At 39.4% G+C, this 23,668-nt stretch overlaps 1 protein-coding gene across 14 annotated transcripts in view; it reads left to right on the forward strand.

The window, feature by feature from the left end:
- Positions 1-21,900, forward strand: part of Ttll6 (tubulin tyrosine ligase like 6) — a 46,874-nt gene extending 24,974 nt beyond the window's left edge. For 8 of the 14 annotated variants that reach the window (XM_048789569.1, XM_048789542.1, XM_048789559.1 and 5 more), the window contains 2 exons: positions 13,405-13,774; positions 14,561-14,972. In XM_048789569.1, coding sequence (XP_048645526.1) covers positions 13,405-13,774; positions 14,561-14,829 — 639 coding nt within the window. In that variant the 3' untranslated portion in view covers positions 14,830-14,972. Of the gene's footprint in view, positions 1-13,387; positions 13,775-14,560; positions 14,973-17,462; positions 18,143-18,452 lie in introns of those variants that run through there. The other 6 variants (XR_007342667.1, XM_048789548.1, XM_048789556.1 and 3 more) reach the window with 6 other exon arrangements.
- Positions 21,901-23,668: the final 1,768 nt, after the last annotated feature.

Genomic DNA, 23,668 nt, shown 5'->3' on the forward strand with positions numbered 1-23,668 from the left:
CACCATACCTGGCTGTACTTGATTTTCTTTAAGGACACCAGTCACTGGATTTAGGGCTCCCCTAATCCAGTATGACCTCATTTTAACTTAACTATATCTGTAACGATTCTATTTTCAAATAAGATCACATTCTGAGGCTCTAGGTGAAATGAAGTTTGGTGGACACTTTTCAATTTAGTATACCACCTAAACAGTGTTTCTCAAATTCCATCAATGTATGGACACTTGTGTGTGTGTGTATGGTGCTGATGAGCTACATCTCTGGTCCTTTTATTTTTTAGGACAGGGTCTCATTGAATTGCTCAAGCTGGCCTCAAACTTGCAATCCTCCTGCCTCAAACTTCCAAGTCACTGGGATTACGGATATTCACCACCATACCTGGCTACATGGACCTTTTGAAAAAAATAAATACTCTTATACCCCATTGTAGTCTTAAATTATTTTTACACATGAGGCATGGCATGCACCTATAGTCCTAGCTACTCAGGAGGTTAAGGCAAGAGGATTGCTTGGGCCCAGGAGTTCAGGATCAGCTTGATCCATCCAAAAAAAGTTATTTCTATAAACATAGGCAAGCAAAAAACTATGAATAAAATTTTTATACAATCATCTTTCTGTATTCACATGTTTTGCTTCCATAGATTGAACCAACTGCAAATCAAAAGAAAAAAATTTAATTGGATCTGTACTCAACATGCATATTTTTTCTTGTTATTATTTCTTTTTTTAATATTTATTTTTTATTTGTTGTCGGACACGATACCTTTATTTTATTTATTTATTTTTATGTGGTGCTGAGGCTCGAACCCAGGGGCTGAGCCACAACCCTAGCCCCTTGTCATTATTTCTTAAACAGTACAGTGTAATAACTATTTATGTAGCATTTCCATTGTATTAGGTATTATAAGTAATCTCGAGATGATTTAAAGTACATGGGAGGATGCATGTAAGTTATATACAAATTCAACTTCTATTTATTTATTGCTATTCTGGGATTGAACCCAGGGGCACTCTACTACTGAGCTACATCCTGACTCTATTTATGTATTCATTTGCAGTACTGGGGATTAAACTCAAGGGCACTTTACCATTGGGCTACATCCCCAGCCTTTTTTTATTTTATTTTGAGACAAGTTCTCACTAAGTTTTCCAGGCTCGTCTCAAACTTGCAATCCTCCTTCCTCAGCCTTCTGAGTAGCTGGGGCTACAGGCATGTGCTACTGTGCCCAACTATTTCATTTTATGTAAGAGACTTAAGCATACGTGGATTTTGGTATCCATAGGGGGTCCTAGAACCAATTCTTCTAGGATTAGAAAGGATGAGTGCACTTACAGATCTTCTGCAATAACAGAAGGAAGCTGAAATAATAGCATCAATATAATTCAAATAAAAATATTAATTTAAGGGCTGGGGATATGGCTCAAGCGGTAACTTACGCACTCCCCTGGCATGTGCGGGGCGCTGGGTTCAATCCTCAGCACCACATAAAATAAAATAAAGATGTTGTGTCCACTGAAAACTGAAAAATAAATATTAAAAAAATTCTCTCTCTCCTCTCTCTCTCTCCTCTCTCTCTCTCTCTCGCTTTAAAAAATATTAATTTAATGTAGCAGTTGCTTTTCTAGTTTTGCAGAAACAAAGTTGCCACATGATGTGGTCCCTGCCACTCTAGTACAGGTCCCTTTGTATTTATTACACTGAGGCCCACTGAGGGCCATGTAATGGCTTGACTGTAACTATTAGAATATAGACAGATAGCAGTGTTGGGACTTTGTTTGGTCCAAGAGCTGTAGAAAGTAGTTCAATATTTTTCAAAATTTTAATCCATAACCCACAGTAAGAAATCTATTTTATTTTACAACCCATCACATATACACACACTGGGGGAAAAAAAACTTTCCAAAACAATGTTTAGCCATACTACATACGGTGTAACACATTAGATATTTTCTATTCTGTTGTATTCTATTCTTTTAAAACATACCAATTGTAGTTCACTAAATTAATTTCATGATCTACAAATTGGTTTATAACCCATAGTTTGAAAAGCATGTTTAAGAGAATATGCTTTGGAGCATTACAACACTGAATTTGGCAATGATTTCTTGGGTACAACAACAAAAGCCCAAAGAAACAAAAGCAAAATTAGGCAAGACTACATCAAACTTAAACCTTCTGCACAGCAAAGGCAACAATCAACAGAAAGAAAAGGTAGCCTATTAAATGGGAGAAAATATTTGCAAACCACATATCTGATAAGGAGTTTGTCTTAGTCTGTTTGGGCTGCTGGAACAAAACGCATCAGACTGAGTAGCTTATAAACAAAGAAATTTATTTCTCAGAGTTCTGGAAACTGAGAAACCCAAAACTCAAGGTGCAGGCAGATTTGATGTCTTTCAATGCCCCCCCCCTTTTTTTAACAGAAGGCATGTTTCCATTGTGTCCTTCTGTGGTTGAAAGAGCTAGCTAATTCTCTTGGCCTTATTTATAAGGCTCATGAAGGCTCTGATATGAATTTGGGGATATGCATACGATAAAAGTCAGATGATAAAACTCAACAACAAAAAACAGCTGAATTGAAAAATGGGCATGAGCTAGGTGTGCAAGTCAGTGGTAGAGCGCTTGACGAGCATGTGTTAGGCCCTGGGTTCTATCCCCAGAACCCCCACCCCTAAAAAAAGCAAAGGGCTTGAATGAACATTTCTGTAAAGAAGATGGCCAATAAACATATGAAAACATATTCAACATTGCTAATCATCAGGGAAATGCATATCAAACCCACAAAATATCTCTTCATCACTTCATATATGTTTGTTAAGCTGGTCACTATAAAATAAAAAAGAGGAGTCTAGTTCTTTGGTGGTGTTTTAAAAAAATTATTCATTCTAATTTGTTATATGTGACAGCAGAATACATTTCAATTCGTAGTACACATATAGAGCACAATTTTTCACGTCTCTGGTTGTACACAAAGTAAAGTCATACCATTCATGTCTTCATACATGTACTTAGGATAATGATGTCCACCTCATTCCACCATCTTTCTCACCCCCATGCCCCCTCTCTTCCCCCCATGCTCTCTCTCTTTCCCTCACTCCCCTTTGCCCTATCCAAAGTTCCTCTGTTTCTTCCATGCTCCCTCCACCATCCCCATTATGGATCAGCATCTGCATATCAGAGAAAACATTTGGCATTTGTTTTTTTGGGATTGGCTTACTTCACTAAGCATATTCTCCAACTCCATCCATTTACCTGCAAATGCCATGATTTGATTCTCTTTTAATGCGGAGTAGTATTCCACTGAGTACATATACCACATTTTCTTTATCCATTCATCTACCAAAGGGCATCTAGGTTGGCTCCACAATTTAGCTACTGTGAATTTTGCTGCTATAAACATTGCTGTGGCTGCGTCACTGTAGTATGCTGATTTTAAGTCCTTTGGGTATAGACCGAGGAGTGAGATAGCTGGGTCAAATGGTGGTTCCATTCCAAGTTTTCCAAGGAATCTCCATTTTTAGATTGGCTGCACCAATTTGCAGTCCCACCAGTAATGTGTGTCTTTCCCCCACATCCTCGCCAACACTTATTGTCATTTGTATTCTTGATAGCTGCCATTCTGACTTGGAATGAGATGAAATTTTAGAGTAGTTTTTTTTTAATATTTATTTTTTGTAATTGTAGTTGGACACAATACCTTTATTTTATTTATTTATTTATCCATTTATTTATTTATTTATGTTTATGTGGTGCTCCCAGGGCCTTGCATGTGCGAGGCAAGCACTCTACTGCTGAGCCAGTCCCTTAGAGTAGTTTTGATTTGTATTTCTCTAATTGCTAGAGATGTTGAGCATTTTTTCATATGCTTGTTGATTGATTGTATATCATCTTCTGAGAAGTGTCTGTTCAGTTCCTTGGCCCATTTATTTATTGGATTATTTGTGTTTTTGGTGTTAAGATTTTTGAGTTCTTTATATATCCTAGAGATTAGTGCTCTGTGCGTGTGGTAAAAATTTGCTCCCATTCTGTAGGCTCTCTATTCACCTCACTGGTTGTTTATCTTATTTTATTTTTTATTTTTTGGTGGTGCTGGTGATTGAACCCAGGGCCTTGTGCATGCAAAGCAAACACTCTATCAACTGAGCTATATCTCCAGCCCAGGTTGTTTATTTTGTTGAGAAGAAGCTTTTTAGTTTGAGTCCAACCATTTATTGATTCTTGATTTTATTTCTTGTGGTACAGGAGTCTTATTAAGGAAGTCAGGGCCTAATCTGACATGATGAAGATTTGGGCCTACTTTTTCATCTATTAGACACAGGGTCTTTGGTTTAATTCCTAGGTCCTTGATTCACTTTGAGTTGAGTTTTGTGTATATTGAGAGATAGGGGCTTAATTTCATTTTGCTGCATATGGATTTCCAGTTTTCCCAGCACAATTTGTTGCAGAGGCTATCTTTTCTCCAATATATATTTTTGGCATCTTTGTCTGATATGAGATAACTGTATTTATGTGGGTTTGTCTTTGTGTCCTCTATTCTGTACCATTGGTTTACAAGTCTGTTTTGGTGCCAATACCATGTTGGTTTTGTTACTATTGCTCTGTAGTATAGTTTAAGGTCTTGTATAATGATGCCACCTGCTTCACTCTTCTTGCTAAGGATTGCTTAAGCTATTCTGGGTCTCTTATTTTTCCAGATGAATTTCATGACTGCTTTTTCTATTTCTATGAGGAATCTCATTGGGATTTTGATTGGAATTTCATTAAATCTGTATAGAGCTTTTGGTAGTATGGTCATTTTGACAATATTAATTCTGCCTATCCAAGAACAAGGGAGATCTTTCCATCTTCTAAGGTCTTTAATTTCTTTCTTTAGTGTGTTGTAGTTTTCACTGTAGAGATCTTGAGAAAGTATTTTATTTTTTTGAGGCTATTATAATTGGGGTAGTTTTCCTAGTTTCTCTTTCAGAGGCTTTGTCACTGAAGTACAGAAATACCTTTGATTTATGGGTGTTGATTTTATATCCTGCTACTTTGCTGAATTCATTTATTAGTTTTAGAAGTTTTTCTGGTGGAATTTTTTTTGGATTTTCTAGGTATAGAATCATATTGTTGTTGGCAAATAGTGATACTTTGAGTTCTTCTTTTCCTATTCTTATCCCTTTAATTTCTTTTGTCTAATTGCTGTTGTTAGAGTTTCAAGAACTATATTAAATAAAAGTGATGAAAGAGGGCATCCCTGTCTTGTTCTAGTTTTTAGACAGAATGCTTTCAATTTTTCTCCATTTAGAATGATGTTGGCCTGGGGCTTAACATAGATAGCTTTTACAATGTTGAGATATGTTCCTGTTATCCCTAGTTTTTCTAGTATTTTGAACATGAAGCGGTGCTGTATTTTGTCAAATGCTTTTTCTGCATCTATTGAGATGATCATATGATTTTTAAGTCTATGATATGATGAATTACATTTATTGATTTTCATATGTTGAACCAACCTTGCATCCCTGGGATGAACCCCACTTGGTCATGGTGCACTATCTTTTTGATATGTTTTTGTATTCAGTTTGACAGAATTTTATTGAGATTTTTTGCATCTATGTTCATTAGAGATATTGGTCTGAAGTTTTCTTTCTTTGATGTGTATTTTTCTGGTTTTGGAATCAGGGTGATATGGGCCTCATAGAATGAGTTTGGAAGTTTTCTATTTGTCTATTTCATGAAATAATTTGAGGAATATTGGTACTAGTTCTTCTTTGAAGGTCTTGTAGAACTCAGCTGTGTATCCATCTGATCCTGGGCTTTTCTTGGTTGGTAGGCTACTGATGGCATCTTTCTATTGCTTAAAATTGATCTGTTTAACTTATGTATATCATCCTGATTCAGTTTGGGCAAATCATATGACTCTAGAAATTTGTCGATGCCTTCAATATTTTCTATTTTATTGAAGTACAAATTTTCATAATAATTTCTAATTATCTTATGCATTTCTGTAGTGTCCATCATGATATTTCTTTTTTCATTATGATGTTAGTAATTTGAGTTTTCTCTCTCCCTCTCTTTGTTAGCATGGCTAATGGATTTATCAATTTTATGTATTTTTTTCAAAGAACCAACCTTTTGTTTTGTCAACTTTTTTCAATTGTTTCTTTTGTTTCAATTTCATTGATTTCAGCTCTGATTTTAATTATTTCCTGTTTTCTACTGCTTTTGGTATTGATTTGATCTTCTTTTTCTAGGGCTTTGAGATATAATGTTTGGTCATTTATTTGTTCACTTTTTCTTCTTTGAAGGAATGAATTCCATGCAATAAACTTTTGTCTTAGTACTGCCTTCATAGTGTCTCAGAGATTTTGATATGTTGTATCAGTGTTCACATTTACCTCTAAGAATTTTTAAATCTCCTTTTTGATGTCTTTTGTAACTCATTGTTCATTTAATAGCATATTATTTAGTCTCTAGTTGTTAGAATAGCTTCTATTTTTTATTTTATCATTGATTTCTAATTTCATTCCATTATGATCTGATAGAATGCAGGGCAGTATCTCTACTTTTTTGTATTTGCTAAGAGTTATTTTGTGGTACAATATATGGTCTGTTTTAGAGAAGGATCCATGTGCTGCTGAGAAGAAAGTGTATTCACTCATTGATGGATGAAATATTCTATATATGTCTGTTAAGTCTAAGTTATTGATTGTATTATTGAGTTTTATAGTTTCTTTGCTTAGCTTTTGCTTAGAAGATCTATCCAGTGGTGAAAGAGGTGTGTTAAAGTCACCCAGGATTATTGTGTTGTGGTCTATTTGATTCTTGAATTTGAGAAGAGTTTGTTTGATGAACGTAATGCTCCATTGTTTGGGGCATATATATTTATAAATGTTATGTCTTGTTGATGTATGGTTTACTTAAGCAGTACAAAATGTTCTTCTTTATCCCTTTTGATTAACTTTGGCTTAAATTCTACTTTATTTGATATGAGAATGGAAACCCCTGCTTGTTTCCACAGTCCATGTGAGTAGTATGTTTTTTCCCAACCTTTTACCTTCAGTCTGTGGATGTCTTTTCCTATGAGATGAGTCTCTTGAAGGCAGCATATTGTTGGGTTTTTTGTTTTGTTTTGGTTTTTTTGCTTTTGTTTTGGCACCAGGGACTGAACTCAGAGGCACTGGACCCCTGAGCCCCAGCCCCAGCCATTTTTTACATATTTTATTTAAATACAGGGTCTCACGGAGCTACTTAGCACCTTGCTTTTACTTAGCACCTCACTTTTGTGGAGGCTAGCTTTGAACTCGTGATCCTTCTGTCTCAGCCTCCCAAGCCACTGGGATTACAGGTGTGAGCCACTATGCCTGGCAGGTCTTTGTCTTAATCCAATCTACCAGTCTGTCTTTTGATTGGCGCATTTAGGCCATTAACATTCAGGGTTATTATTGAGACATGATTTGTTTTCCCGGTCATTTTTGTTTATTTTTGGTATTTAACTTATTTGATTTCTCCTTTGATTGTTTTTCCCTTTGGTGTAATACCTCCCTTTGCTGATTTTCATTGTTGTTTTTCATTTCCTCCTCATGGAATATTTTGCTGAGGATGTTCTGTAGTGCAGGCTTTCTAGTTGAAAATTCTTTCAACTTTTGTTTATCATAGAAGGTTTTAATTTTGTCATCAAATCTAAAGCTTAATTTTGCTGGATATGAGATTCTTCGTTGGCATCCATTTTCTTTCAGAGCTTGGCATATGTTGTACCAGGATCTTCTAGCTTTCAGGATATGGGTTGAAAAAATCTGCAGATATCCTAATTGGTATCACCCTATATGTAATCTGATTCGTTTCTCCTGTGGCTTTTAAAATTCTCTCCTTATTCTGTATGCTAGATATTTTCATTATAATATGCCTTGGTGTGGATCTGTTGTGATTTTGAACATTTGGTGTCCTATAAGCCTCTTGTATTTGATTTTCCAATTCATTCTTCATGTTTGGAAATTTTCTGATAGGTTTGGAACTATATGCTTTCCTCTATTCCAATAATTCTTAAATTTGGTCTTTTTATGTTGATTCATAATTCTTGAATGTTCTGCTCATGGTTTCTTACCATCTTTACTGTGTGGTCAACATTCTTTTCAAGATTTTATATTTTTGTCTTCATTGTCTGAGGTCCTGTCTTCCAAGTGATCTAATCTGTTAGTGATGCTTTTCAGTGAGTTTTTAATTTGGTTTATTGTTTCTTTCATTTAAAGGATTTCTGTTTGTGTTTTTCAGAACCTCTATCCCCTTATTGAAGTAATCTTTTTCTTGCTGTATTTGTATGTAGCTCTTTATCAAAATGATATTTTGCTGCCTGTATTTACTCTCTTATATCATCCTTTAATTCACAGAGAATTTTAATGATGTACATCCTGAGCTTCCTCTTTGCCATTTCTTCTGTTGTGCTGGCCATGGATTCTAATAACATTGTATCTTGGTTTGTTTGGGGCACGTTTTTCCCTTGTTTTTTTCATGTTGTTAATATGTCTTCCCTTCTAGCACTGTGGATTCGGGGCATTATAGTTTTTACCCTCTAGGCTTGTAGTGTCCCTGCAGGGTTCTATTATCTCTCCTTGATATTGCTTCTAAGCCCCAGCTGGTGTTCCAAGCTGGGGGTTGCCCCAACTAAAGATGGTGACTAAGGTGTCCCAGAATGGAGGCAGCTGCTTTTAGCTTTGGGGTGTTGGGTTGGGTGGGGCTAGGTGGTGGCAGTGGGCAGCATGTTCAGAGATGTAGCTCTGTGGCATGCAATGTTGTGGCTGGTGGTTGTCTCCAGACCCTGTGTGTTGTCCCCAGGTGTAGGCTACAGTGTGTAGAGGACTATGGTGGTGGTTGTAGTGTCCCAAGATGGAGGCAACTGAGGGAAGCTCCACTTTGGTAGATGGGAGTCCACATGAGAGCAGTGGCCGGAGTTCCTGTGCAGGCATGGCAGCCGTGATTCCTGCGTGGGAGCAGCTGTTGGGCTTTCTCTAATAACTCACAGAGAAACAATATTCCCACTACTCGAATCCCAGGTCACAGAGTGACACAGAATGCAGCCTCCCTCTTGCCGGCCATCTTGGAACCCCTCTGGTGGTGTTTTTGTTTTGTTTTTTGTTTTTAATGTGGTGCTGGGACTGAACCCAGGGCCTCAGACATGGTAGGCAAGCACATTACCACTGAACTACATCCCAAGCCCAGATTTTGGAAAGAAAAATATAGGGCTAAGAGTGTAGCTCAGTAGTAGAGCACTCGCTTAGCATATGTGAGGCCTGAGTTTTATCCCTAGCATTTCATAAACACACACACACACACACACACACACACAAAAGCCTTGATTTATGGTCCACCAATTTGTTTTAGTGAAAGTTTTATGTGCACTAAAAAAAAAAAAAGTGTATTCTGCAGTTACTGAGTATTTAAAGGCTCTCTCTTTAGACAGGTATAAGTAAGTCTTGCTTTCTGTGTAACAAGCTCTGTCTTTTATTCTTATACCTTTATTTTATTTATTTATTTTTCTTATGTGGTGCTGGGGATCAAACCCAGGGCTTTGCTCATGCTGGGTGAATGCTCTACCGCTGAGCCACAACTCCAGTCCCATGCTCTGCCTTTTAATTAGAATTTTAATTCCATTTTCATTTAATATCATTAATATGATTATGGTTAGGGCTGAAATTTTGTTATTGGTTTTTTTTATTAATTTTTTTTGTTGTTGTTTTTCCCCTGCATCCTTTCTTTCATGTCTTCTTTTGGGTTAAATTGAAATTAGATATTTATAAATCTCAACTCTAGATTGCCCTTTTAGCTATAACTTTTTGCCTTTTTTCAGTGGTTGTTCTAGGGATTTCAATAAGCATCTTTGGCTTATCAAAATGTGTATCTAATGGGGCTAGGGATGTGGCTCAAGTGGTAGCACACTCGCCTGGCATGCGTGCGGCCTGGGTTCGATCCTCAGCACCACATACAAACAAAGATGTTGTGTCGGCCGAAAACTAAAAAATAAATATTAAAATTCTCTCTCTCTTTAAAAGAAATTATAAAAAAATGTGTATCTAATGTTGTACTTAATTTTAAATATAGAAAACTATATTTTGTTATCATACATTATAAATCACACAATACAGTGTTAAAATTCTTGCTTTAAAAGGTTGTAATATTAAAAAGGATGTATATTTTAAAGTTATTTTTTAGCCTGCAAAATCTCTCTTTATTATTTATTATGGTGCACATTTACCTGCTGGTAAAGTTTTCTATTTCTGTTTATCTGAAAATGTCTTTATTTGGACTTCATTTTGAAGGATTTGTGGGGTGGGGGGACCTAGAATTGAATTCTAGGTTCATTTTTTTTTTCCTTTCAGCACTTGAAAGATGTTGTTTCATTATCTTCTGGTTTATTTAAACATGAGAACTCAGCTGGACCTGGTGGCAAGTTCAAGATCAGCCTGGGCAAGACCCCCGTCTCAAAATTAAAAATGAAAAGGGTTGGGGATGAGCCTGGGGTTGCGGCTCAGTGGTAGAGTGCTTGCCTAGCATGTGTGAGGCACTGGGTTTGATTCTCAGCACCACATAAAAATAAATAAAGGTCCAACAACAACTAATAAAATATATATTTTTTAAAAAGTGGGGTGGGGATGTAGCTCAGTGGTAAAATATACCTGGGTTCAGTCCTCAGTAGCAAAAACATTAAAATAAACAAAATGAAATGAGAAATCAACTGTATTCATAGCAATGCCTTGTATATAATATGTCATTATCTGTGAATTTTAACAATTTGTCTTTGATGTGTCTAGGCATGTTTTTTATTTGTAGCTATTCTATTTGGGATTCTTGAGCTTGTTGGTTTTGTAAGTTCAGGTATTTTACCAAATTTGAAAAGTTTATGTTTAATATTCAAACAGTTTTTCTACCTTATTTTGTTTCTCTTCTCCTTTAGGAACATGTATATTTTAAAAAAGAACATGTATATTTTAAAAAAGAACATGTATATTAAATCATATAATATTCTCTCATAGACTTCTTAGGTTCTATTTATTTTTTCTTCAGTCTTGCTTCTATTTATTTCTTCAGATTGGATATATATATATATATATTTCCCCCTCAGTACTGAGGATTTAAACCCAGGGATACATAGAGCTATACACCCAGTCCTTTTTAATTTTAGATAGGGTCTCCCTAAATTGTCCAAGCTGGTCTTGAACTTGTGATTCTCCTGCCCCAGTCTCCCAAGTAACTGAGATTACAGATGTCCACCACCACTCTAAATTATTTTTTTAATTGGTACATTATAATTATATATAATGCAAATAATTTTTATAGTTTTGGTTTCTATGCTTAGATTCACAATTTTTTAAAAAAAATTCTCATGCATATGTTCCTTTAACTCCTTGACAATATTTATAATGCCTCCTTTCAAGTCTTTATATATTGATGAACCACCGAATTTAGGTCATTTCAGAGTCAATTTCTATTAACTACTTTTTCTCTTGAGTGTGGATTATATTTTTCTGTTTCTCTGCATTTCTGGCAGTTTCATTTGGATGCTGGACATTATAAATTATATGTGATGCTGTGACTCATTGTAGAGTCTCTGGATTCTATTTGTTCCTCTAAAGAGTGATTTTTATTTGGATAGTACATTAATCCCAATTCTGAATCTACTGTGATCAGCAGCAACTGAAATCTCTTTAATTAGTTCAGTCTCCGGTGCTGCTTATTTGTTGAGTCCCCTGGAGGCCTTTCCTCTTCATCACCCGCCCCCCTGCTTTCGGTATGTGTAGTTTATTAGACAGTCATGTTGCACATGAAAGATTTCCCCTTTTCACAATTTACCCCATTTCTCTAGCTTCTCTATATTGTAAGGCTGTGGCTTTCTGTTGCCCAAGCCATGTGGATTAAGGGTGTCCCTGGATAAAAGGCTGCAAAGCTGCAAATAAGTGCAGTTCCTTTGTTTCCCCCAAGAATAATTTCCAACCATCCATTTCATCATATCAATTTTCCAAAGTAAGGACATGGAGGTTGCCTTCAGTTCTGTCCCACTACAAATAATACTAAAGTGAATATCCTTCTGTTTTTAAAATTCTGATAAAATATATATAACATAAAATTTACTACTTTAAGCCAGGTACAGTGGTATATGCTTATAATTCAGCTCCTTGGGAGACAGAAGCAGGAGGATCAAAAGTTTGAGGCCAGTCTTAGCAACTTAGTGAGACCCTGTCTTAAAATAAAACATAATAAGAGCTGGTGTTATACCTCAGTGATAAAGTTCCCCTGGGTTCAATCCCTAGCATCCCCTAAACAAAACAAAACAAAATTACCATTTTAAGCACTATAAATGTATAGTTCCATGACATTAAGGTTAGTCATTAATTTGTGCAACTGTCACTACTGTCCATTTCTAGAACTTTTTCATCACCCTAAACAGAAATTCTGTCCCCAGTAAATGTAACTCTCCATTCTTTCCTTCCCCCCAGCTCCTGATAACCTCTACTTTATTTTCTGTCTCCATGAATATGACTACTCTAGCTACCTTACATAAGTGGAATCATATGATATCTGTGCTTTTATGTCTAAATTATTTCACTTTCCATGATCTTTTCAAGGTTCATTGAGATTGTGGCATACATCAGAATTCTCCTTAAGACTGAATAAGATTTTATTCTATGTATATGTTTTATTTACGCGCTCACTTGTTGGTAGACATTTGAACTGTTTCCACCTTTTGGTGGAAAATGCTGTTGGGAATATTGGTGCACATATTTTTAAAAATGTTTATTTAGTTGTAGATGAATATACAATATCTTTATTTATTTTTATGTGGTGCTGAGGATTGAATCCAGTGCCTCACACATACAAGGCGAACACTTTACCACTGAGCTATAGCCTCAGCCCCATTGTGTACATAATTTTTAAAGAGTTATCTAATAACTTATTTAGTGTATAAGCCTAGCAGCAAAATTGCTAGGTAACAGGATATTTGTATCTCACTATGTCAATTATTTCTAAATGGTATGAAATGACCTTATCAGTCTATATTCTTAGCAGCAGAGGGTTCCTGTGCATTCACCATACCCACCAATAGTGGTATTATTTGGCTTTCTAATTTTTGCAAGTCTGATAGCTGTAAAACAACACCTATTTTTTCTGATCTGCAATCTCTAGTATTTACAATTTCTCATGTTTAAAGACCTCTACAGGAAGCTGTATATTTTCCTCATCGTCTTGTCTTTTGCCCTAGTGTTTAACCAATTGTGGCTAGGAAACTCTTCTAACCTAAATCTTTCTTGTTGAGGCTGAATCCCACTCTTAATTTACTATTTTAATCATTACTGTTTGTTTCATTCAAGAATAGCAGAAGAAGGAGGCCTTTGCTTTCTAAAATTTCAATTTAGACTGTTTTCTCTTTCAGCCCTTAACCTCAGTAGAAACTACCCCTGAATCTACCACCTGGGACTCAACCTCTCCAGAGTTGCTACCAAGCCTGACACTGACCACCAGCTCTGAATGCAGCAGCCCAGAAATTGTCAGGATAGTATCCTTTAAATATAAGCAGCAGCAGATTCCCCAGAAGCTCATCCAGGAGAACATATCAAAACCTTCTGTGCCTACAAAATCCTGGAGCTTCTCACACAATTTGAACCCAAGCTGGGCTTTGCTAAAGAATGACACGAAGGAGAAGCATCTGGTGTCAGAGCTATTGGCAAAGCTTCGGTTAAGAGGGAGGCTCTCCTTGTTCCCAGCTTACTGCAGCCCGAAGCAGGTGCTGAGTGACATGTCACGTGAGTGCCAATGTATGCAGGGGTGTGTCAGGAGCTTAGGCGTGTTAATCAGCTTTCCTTTACTATAACAAAATACCTGAAATCACTGACTTATAAAGAGAAAAGTTTTATTTTTAAAGGTTCCAGTCCATGATCGGGGGACACATTGCTTTTAGACCTCTGGGTATGGGCATTGGATGACAATGGTGGGGGGCATGTGGTGGAGCAAAACTGGCCACCTTGTGGCTAGAATGCAAAAAGAGGAAGAAGAAGGGGCTAAAGTTGTACAGTTCCCTTCAAGGGCATACTCTCAGTGACCTAAGGCTCTTCCACTAGGCCCTACTTCCTAAAGACTCTACCACCTCCCAATAGCAGCACCCTGGGGACCAAGCCTTTAACACATGGGCCTTTGGGGGACGCTCAATATCCAAACTGTAGCCTCAGGGGAGAGAGAAACAAACGAAACCAAGTCTAACTTTTGGGGATCCCCAGCCATGAGAAGGGTTCTTAGACTCTGCCCTCAGGGAAATCCATCCGTTGGTACTCTTAGGGAATCTCTCGCTTAAGAAGACAAAGGATCGAATAGAATGTTGAATCTGAGGACCCTCTCTGACACTTCCTGATTCTTGTTCAGATGAGTTTGTACCAATTATAGGGAAGAGGAACAATTTGGAGGAGAGGAGCAACAAGTGATTCTGGTTCAGTCAGTTTGGGGCCACAAGACCCTAGTTGGAGGTGCATTTTGCCAGGAATTAGTGCCAAATCCAGCAGCACAGACTGATGATGCCAATGACTTTGCCTTTCCAGAAAAATCCTTTCTGCCAAGGAAGGGCTTCTCCTTTAGCCACAGCCCTGGTGAGAAGATGCAGATGGATGTGCCCTCCCTCCTCCTCTTGCAGAACCCTCACAGCTCTGACTATTCTCTGAAGGACCTTCTGGTGGTTGCCACTCCAGCCCGACTGGATCCAAGGCCTTGCAGGAGCCATACAGGTGCTATGAGGAACCCCCATATACAGGAGCAAGAAGCATACAGCCACTGCCTGATCTCTGGCCAAAAAGGATGTGAAAGGAACTAGGTAGGCTATTCATATTCCCAGAATATGTTGGTATCTTAGCAGGTATATTCTCACTCTTTCTGAAATGTTGAGTATATAGGAGGGTAGATGGATTGATATAGACATACAGGCAAATAAACCATCAAGACTTGCCTCTATCAAAATGTGAGCCCCTTGTGTCATGTATTTCTGTTAAGACTGAACTGTCGGGGCTGGGGATGTGGCTCAAGCGGTAGCGCGCTCGCCTGGCATGCGTGCGGCCCGGGTTCGATCCTCAGCACCACATACAAATGAAGATGTTGTGTCCGCCGAAAACCAAAAAACAAATATTAAAATTCTCTCTCTCTCTCTCCCTCACTCACTCTCTCTTAAAAAAAAAAAAAAAGAAAAAAAAATTTAGATGAAGAGTGAGTGTCCATTGTACTATTTAAAAAAAAAAAAAAAAAAAGACTGAACTGTCCTCACTACAAAGTGCACTTTGTTTTGCCTTTCACTTATGGCTAACATTGAGAAAGTCATAAACTCAGGTCCCAGAAAGAGAAAGAATCAGACTGACTTTGAGGACTTGATTTTCACATCCTTCGAGACTGTGCCAGTCTGGCTCCAGCCTAAATCACTTGCTCGAAAAGCTAACCTTGTAATGGCAGGAGACAGAAAAACAGGCCCATGGAACCGGCTTGATTCCATTGTGTAAAAAGACTGAGGAGGTAGTAAGAGGCTCCTTGTCAGAACTTTAGGGATTCTGAAGGCAGGTCCTACATACACAGGAGAACTCTATTAAATAGTGTTGCCTGGAGAAGAGGGATGCGCTGCTTTTGGCTGTCTATGGAAGAAGGCCATGCATTTGAGTCACCTCCCTCTGTAGCCTAAAGCACCATGTCACCAAACACCGACTTGGCCCCCTGGTGACCAGTAGCTCACACTGCAGGGGGAGCCTGTGAGTAAATAGTAGCCCACAGGCATCACCTTCAGTATTTGTAAAATTGCATAACACTGGGCCTACCTCGAAATTCTGAATATGTAGGTCCTAAGTAACAGGCCCAGGAATCTGTATTTGAATGAAGCTCCTCTGATAATCCTTTTACCATGCCAAAAGAACTGGGTCTGTTCTTTTCCAAACATCCCACAGGACCAGAATCATGTGGGGAACTTTGTTATACCTAGAGTTTCCAAGCCAGACCCCTGAAAATTCTGACCAGAGGTCTGGAACATGACCTTAGGAATTTGTCCTTTGAACAGGTATCTTGGGTTTGCATTGATTTATAAATGGATCAGGATGAAGCTTGAGAAAGGGGCTATTGCATAATAAATGATGGTTGAATGAAAGAAGGAAAGGGCGGTAGAGAGTCCATGTGGTGGATTAGGGGTTTTCTTGAGTGTAGTAAAAACGCCTTCCACGTAACAAGTTTACATACCACAGCTCAGGAATCCTCTGTTCAGTGATATGAGGTTGACAAAGCAGAAGTTGTTACCTGATCCCCAATTTGCAGATGAAGAAAATCAAGGTTGGGCTGGGGTTGTGGCTCAGTGGCAGAGCACTTGCCTCGCAAGTGAGAGATACTGGGTTTGATCCTCAGCATCACATAAAAATAAATAAAGATTAAAAAAAAAGAAATTCAAGTTTGAGAATATTACATGATTTGCCCAACCTCATGTGTGTGACAGACTCTGAACAAATCACCCAGTGTTTCCTCCTCTTTATCACCCTGCCACAAACTTAAAGTCTGTCCTGACTCATGTAAGGAATAGAGTCCTGAAAAATTCTTCCATTGTTCTGCTGAAGTCACTATAATCTCATTATCCTTCCTTTGGATGCACTTTTACAATGGGTTGGTCACTGAGCTCAGGATGCAGATCTGTACAAGAGTTTAACTCTAGGGCTTAAATAACCAATTTTGTAAGATTTTGAGGATAACTAAGTCTTGGTAGAGAGGGTAGCTTTAATGATGGTAGTGGTGACAATGATGATGATGATGATATTGTGTTGCTGTTGCTGCTGAGCCTTGCATGGATTGAACCAAGACACACTTACTTTTGGTGTCCTAAAAGCTTTGCACAATTATCTCAGTCCTCAAGGCATTTTTATTCCCTTTTTTTCAAATAAGGGAAAGCAAAACTTAGAGAGGTTAAGTAATTTAGCCAAGGGCACACACATAGCTTCTTTTTCTTTTTTTTTTTTTTTTAATTGAACCCAGGGGTGCTTAACCACGGAGCCACATCCCCAGCCCTTTTTATTTTTATTTTTTATTTTATTTTGAGACAGGGTCTTGCTAAGTTATTTAGGGTCTTCGCTCAGTTGCTGAGGCTGGCTTTGAACTTGCAACCCTCCCACCTCAGCCTCCCAAGCTGCTGGGATTCCAGGCCTACACTCCTGTGCCCTACTGCACACAGCTTTTTAACCACTATCCCATACTGTCTCCAGCCAGCCATCTTGGCTGCTCTTAAATGATCCATATCAAATATATGGGTTGGTAAGGCTGAAGGAAGACGAATGTTATACAGGTAAAAGGAATGTCTGGTGATTGTGGATGTGAATCATCTAAGCACCTCCTGACCCACTAGGTAGGAATGGTGATGATGAGTTAATTAATTTTAACATTATGGAGGCCATTATAAAAGAAAATCTAAGAGACATCTTCTTTTTTTCCTTCCAGAATCAGATTGGATCTCTCTACCATTTTTTTCCTTTCCCACCTCTTACTACCAGGAAATTATTTGTCCTTCCCACAATGTATATAATGTCACAAAACTAACCCAAAGTTTCATTTCCTCATATAGAAATCCTGGTCTGATAAATACCTCCCATTAGCACCACCAAGGCCAATAGCCTTGTATTTTGTGTCCTCCCAAAATATAGGACCATGACTTCTAGATGTCATTGGTGCTGCCCCAGTTCACATCCCAATTGCCTCAGCAGTGGCACTCCTCTGCATTCTCATCCAGAACACTTCCCCCAAGCAGAGCAACTTGGGGGAGGAGTGTTTTAGAGGGCTCATGATTTCCAGGAGTCCAAAGCCCTCAGTCCTCCAACAGGCCTGTGCCAGTTGGTCTTCATCTCTAAAGATAAAAATCAGGAATAGGACTGAACATGTGGCAGAACTGGAGCAGCTGCTACCAGTGAAAGATCAGACCTCCTCTCACTCCAGCCAGCCCAAATCCCCACCACCTCAGTGCCCAGACATCATCTTGCTATTTCCCATTCCAACCCAGTTCAATCTTGCTGGCAAAGACAGAGGTGAGGTGAAAGTGCCCGTAGATGTTTCTTCCACTGACTTGCAGAAATTATATGCCTTCCCCTCATGTATACATTAATAAAATAAATTGTTGTGTTCAATGCCAGCACAAAGAGCCTGATCCAGAGAGAGGATGGGAATGGGAAGTGGGAAGATAGTTCTTCTGATCACTCCTTACTAAGGAAGCTCCAAATCTATTGAAAATATGTCAGGAGTCTGAGAAATTCTTGGACTGGGAGCTCAGAGCCCAAGACAGCCTACTTTGGAGTACAATGGCACCTCCATCTCTGTCCAGATATATTAGTTAGGATTCACTAGAGGGACAGAACCAACAAGATGTGTGTGTGTGTGTGTGTGTGTGTGTGTATATATATATATATATATATATAGTTATAATATGGTATTTATTAGCTTGACTTACACATTCAGAAGCTGGACAGTCCCACAGTGGCCCATCTGCAGGCTGGAGAGCCAGAGAAACCAGTAGCTGTTCGGCCCAAGAAGCTAGAAGCCTCAGAGCAAAAGGGACCAACAATGGAGCCCTATTTTGAGGATGAAGACCTGGAAGTTCCCTGGAGAGTTGCTGGTGAGAATCTATGTTGGAAGACTGAAGGAGATATAGTCTGATGTCCACAGGTGATGGTAGCAGCAATAGACACCCACCCAAGAACAATTGGGCTTCTCAAGAAGAATTAAGCTTGCATCTGCTGCAGATTCTTCTTTCTAGTTTTGTTGTTGTTATTGTTGTTGTTGTTCCATCCGGGTACCCAGCCTATTTGACAATGCTTCCTACATTCAGGGTGGGTCTGCCCTTTCAATTTGCTGTTCCTCATGTCAGTCATCTTTGGAAACACCCTCACAGATACAGGTGGAAGTCTCTTAATCTTAGGTGTTTCCTAGGCATCTCTAAACCCACTAAAGTTGACAATCCAGATTAATCATCAGAAGGGCATAGGTATAATATCTCACCTTACCTGACAGTTAACTTTCTGACTCTCCAGGAGTATGATTCAAGATTTTTGCCTCATTGCTCTTTCTGAGTTGATCCCACATGACAGCTTTGCAGGGGGAATATGGGGAGAGTAGAAGTGAGATCTGAAGACCAGCACTTGCTTCACAGTGGTGATCCAGGTTTGCCTATGGATTCCCAATGAAATGAATGTCTGGTATCAAGGATGTTGGGAAAGTCTGGGATACTTGAACTCCACTGAACCCCTCAAGCAAAAGACCTTAATTATCCAAGGTATTTGATACTATAAAGTTGTCATGGAGCACAGCTTAGCCTAAACAAATGATATAAGACTTGCAGGAAGTACTACGTCTCTCCCCTTTCTTCCCTCATCACTAGTTTTAGCCAGCCAGGCATCCTGAACTGATGAAAAGGAACTCACTTAATAAGGTAAAATCACAATTTTTTTTGGTTTTCTAAGGGACATTTTGGTGCCAGTATCTTTGCTCCTAGAGACAGGGCCAGTTTCATGGACAGGCAATCTGTGCAGTCACTTAGGGGCTCACACATAAAAGAGTCTTGTACTTGGTTTAATGTTCTATTTAATTCTTGAAATTCTGAATAATTTATGAACAAGAAGTTCTGCACTTTCATTTTTCCCTGGGCCTGCCAAATTATGTAGCAGGTCCTACCTGGAGATTCTTAACAGCTCTGATTACCCAATGAGAAGGCAAAATGTCTGGCTACCTTCCTAGCCCTACCTACCTGCTGTCTGCTGACCCAAAGGGCTATGTAGAGCAACTGTCTGTTTTTTCCTGATGGAAGACAAAGGCTGCTTGCAGCAGTTCTTGCTTCTGTGGAATGTACAGGTCCTTATATAACTAGCTTAAGCTAAGTGGCACTAACAGAGTGTCAGTACAGGAGAAGGAAACACTGTCCTACGCAGCTGATGACTGAAGTTCACTTCATTGAGGAGGTGATCTTCAAGGTAGCAGGGGATTTTAAAAAGTGGATATGAAGTGTGGACTGGTATATGGACCTAAAATAAAATAAAAACTGCCATCAATGTGATAAAGACCTAAGATCTAGTCCAACTTAGCCAAATTAGAAAGGAAAATTGGGAGATGAAGATGGAAAGATGGTTTAAGAGACCCAGGGACCCTCTCTTTCAATCACCATTACTGCTCCATATGATAATTACTTGTTTGTGTGTGTGTCTCTCTCTACTAGAATGCATCATGTTTTTATATGTTTTATTCCTCTTAACCCAGTAACTAGGACATTATTCAGTAAATGGTTGCTGCATGAGTTAATATTGTGGAGATCTAAAATGTTACCCTGGGAAGTGACTGCCTAATTCAGTAGGAAATAGGAAACCACTGAATGATTTTGAATGGAGAGACTTTATTTTGTGTTAAGAAGATGAGTCTGTATAGATGGAGGAATGGCTGATTGGCAAGGGGAAGAGATCCAGGGTCAGAGAGCTGTTGGGAGGTTCATAGGTGATCCTGCCTTTGAGCGCTTGCAGCACCAAACAGGATGACTGACTAGAAAGGAAAGAAGGCAGAAGTGTTTCAATAAATCAACTTTTTTTTTTTTTTTTTGGTGGTGCTAGGGATTGAACCCAGGGCCTTGTGCATGTGAGGCAAGCACTCTACCAACTGAGCTATATCCTCAGCCCAATAAATCAAAAGAATAAAAAGAAAATGACAAAGAAGCAGATGACAAAAACATCAGAGAGCTGGGACATGGCAGCTGAGTGGAAGGGTGGAGGGAAAGGAAGGGCTCCAAAAGAATGGAGCCCCCTGAAAGAAAACAAGAACTTTGGGAGAAGGAACTTTTGAGGAATAGAGATCAGGGTTATTTGTTTCATAAAGCAGTTGAACGAGTTCCAATCCCCAGATGGATTTAAAAGAGCACCACTGATGGAAAAGTTTCCAAGAATAAAAGTGATGTTCCTGAAGACCAGGTTGTTAAAACTATCTATTTTGGACTGGACAGGTTTTCCTGATCTCTAGACTCAGAACTAGCTGGGCAACTCTCAAGACATGTGGTTCTCCCTAGATCAGATGAACCAATTTGGAGGAGAGGAAGTTACTTGGACTGGGAGTATAGAGAGGTGCTTAGCTTGAGTGGGTCCTTTGGTTCAATCCACAACACCTAAATAAATATAAATAAATCTTCCCTAGGGGATACTGATGCATGGCTCACCCCACACTGGATAACCCCAACCCACTTCAAACAGGCCGGGTAACTTCTGTTAGCCTTAAAAGGGTGATTGCAGATTCCAGTTTTCCTTCTACCCTGGCAGGGAGTATAAGTCTGGCAGATTGGCAGCTGTTCCAAATGTCCTCCCCCACCCATACTGGATGATTACATGAGCTAAATGTAATCATTCACAGCCCTTGTCTTTACAGCTGGCATGTCACTTAGCTTAATTACAGCACACAGTGGTATTTCAACTTGAGGAATCTAAAAATGCAATAAAATGGGGTTTGCAAATTGTTAGGAAGGCAATGAAGACCTTGAAACTGCAATTGACTAAGCATTACTTTCAATTATTTCGCTCTCTCCAGCCATGATTCTAAGTTATTAACTAGCAGCCTGGGAAAGCCAAACAGGCAATGTGTCATGTGGAGGGTATTTCACGTCTCTTGGATGCACACTGTGTGCTGGGGAGGGACTAGTGGCTCCAGGAGTTGCCTCAGGGTGGGAGGGGATGATCTCAGCACATGTTCTTCCTGCCAATCATGCTCCCACCACAGCTCTTCCCCATGAGAATTCTGACTGGTCTGAGGTGAACTTCAGTAAGAACCTCCCTTCCCCTTTGCTCCCATATCTATCATTGACCCCAGAAAACATGAGAAAAGAAATGTGGGAAAGCAAAGCAAATCCTTTTAAGATCACGGATCAGTGCCTGGATTCTCTATTTCATTTCTTTTCTTGGCTTACTTCCTGATTCCTCTTAGTGCTTGGTTCTGTACTCCTTGGGCAGCCATTTTAAAGGGGGAAAGGCTGGAGTTGGGGATGTAGCTCAGTGGTAGAATATTTGCCTGGCATGCATGAGGCCCTGGGTTCAATTTCTAATACTGCAGAAAACAAACAAACAAACAAAAAAAAACAAGGAAAGACTGAGGTACCCCTCCTCTGCCCTACTTACACAAGCCTAGGAGTCATTACGATAATGAAATGGGACCTGTTCATCTGAGAAAGGGGCAGAAGTAGCAGGATGTTGGAGGAAGCAGGCAGCACTGAGATGTTCTTCTTGCCTGGAGCAACACCAGCTTGGAGCCAGCCTGGTGTTCTGGTTCTAGTAATCAGGACCAGAATCCTGGTAATCAGGAGCAGAATGCCAGCTGCCTCAGCAGTCATGCCAAGCGGGAGAGCAAACACCAAAATCCTGTTTGCAAAGCCAGCAAGACCAGCAAGGCCATCACAATGTGGCCAAAGCAAACAGGGACTGAGACAGCCCTGCTGCGGTGGACTCTCACTTCCCCTTGGATGTTGCCAAGAGTTAGAATGAGCCAGCTAAATTCACACGTCAAGAAATCCAGTGGCGGGGCTGGGGATGTGGCTCAAGTGGTAGCGCGCTCGCCTGGCATGCGTGGGGCCCGGGTTCGATCCTCAGCACCACATACAAAGATGTTGTGTCTGCCAAATGCTAAAAAATAAATATTATTAAAAAAAAAAAAAGAAATCCAGTGGCCATGGGGATTCTCATACCCATTGTAGGGCTGGAGCCCAAGCTGGACCCCTGCCCTCCTTGCTGAGGTCTCCTTTCAGTTTGGCCCATGCGAAAGAAAAGCTAATAATGATAAACCATTTCCACATGTTATTTTATTTATTCTTCCAAGCAGCTCTATGAGATCAATATTATCCCATTTTACAGAAGCAGAAACTGAGGCTTGGGAACATAAGGATACAGAGGCAGACCTTGATCTTGGGCCTCTAACTCAGTGTCTGCTCCGTTTCTCAACCCTCCACCCTTTCACCTCTCCACCCCAAACTCTGTCAATTCCCACAGTCCCTTCACAAGCAGAGGTCCTCCAGTCTGAGTGGGACTTGAGTTCTTTTTTTCTATTTCATAGCTGAGAAGCAGAAACTTAAGGAGGGGCAGTTATTTTTGTTTTTAAACCAGGAAACAGCTAGTTGAGATCCCTAATTTTGTCTACCACACCTCCAATACAAATAGAGCCCCAGAGAGAAGAATGTTTACAATTAAAAAAAATTCTTTGGATATTTCAATAGTATGTCTCCCTGTTTATTTAAACATGAAAGATCTGAATCAATACCTCCAGTTTTCATGTCATAACTTGACTGTTTTGACATAGCTTGAACAGGCCCGCTTTATGACCTGCAGCCCCTCGCTGTCTCTAGGGTGCAATGAGCCTATGAAAAGTCTCCTTGCCACCTGGTTAGGAACTTTAATGAGGAGATGCACAGTAGCTATATTCACATCTAGTGGAAGGCCTGGGCTCCTGCTAAGCGAAGATGATTATTTGAGATTCGGATTGAAGAACAGGAAAGAAAAATCATTCACTGGATTCAGTGTCAATTAATTAGTCCCTCCCCGTCCCCAGGGTTTTCATTTGCTCTGCTTCTAGGGAAAATGCCATTCCTTAGTAGTGGGAAAATGTAGATGGGGCGGACTTAGGTGATTTGTGGGTCGGAGCTTCCC

Source organism: Marmota marmota, unplaced genomic scaffold, assembly GCF_001458135.2.
Source record: "Marmota marmota marmota unplaced genomic scaffold, marMar, whole genome shotgun sequence".
NCBI lineage: Eukaryota > Metazoa > Chordata > Mammalia > Rodentia > Sciuridae > Marmota > Marmota marmota.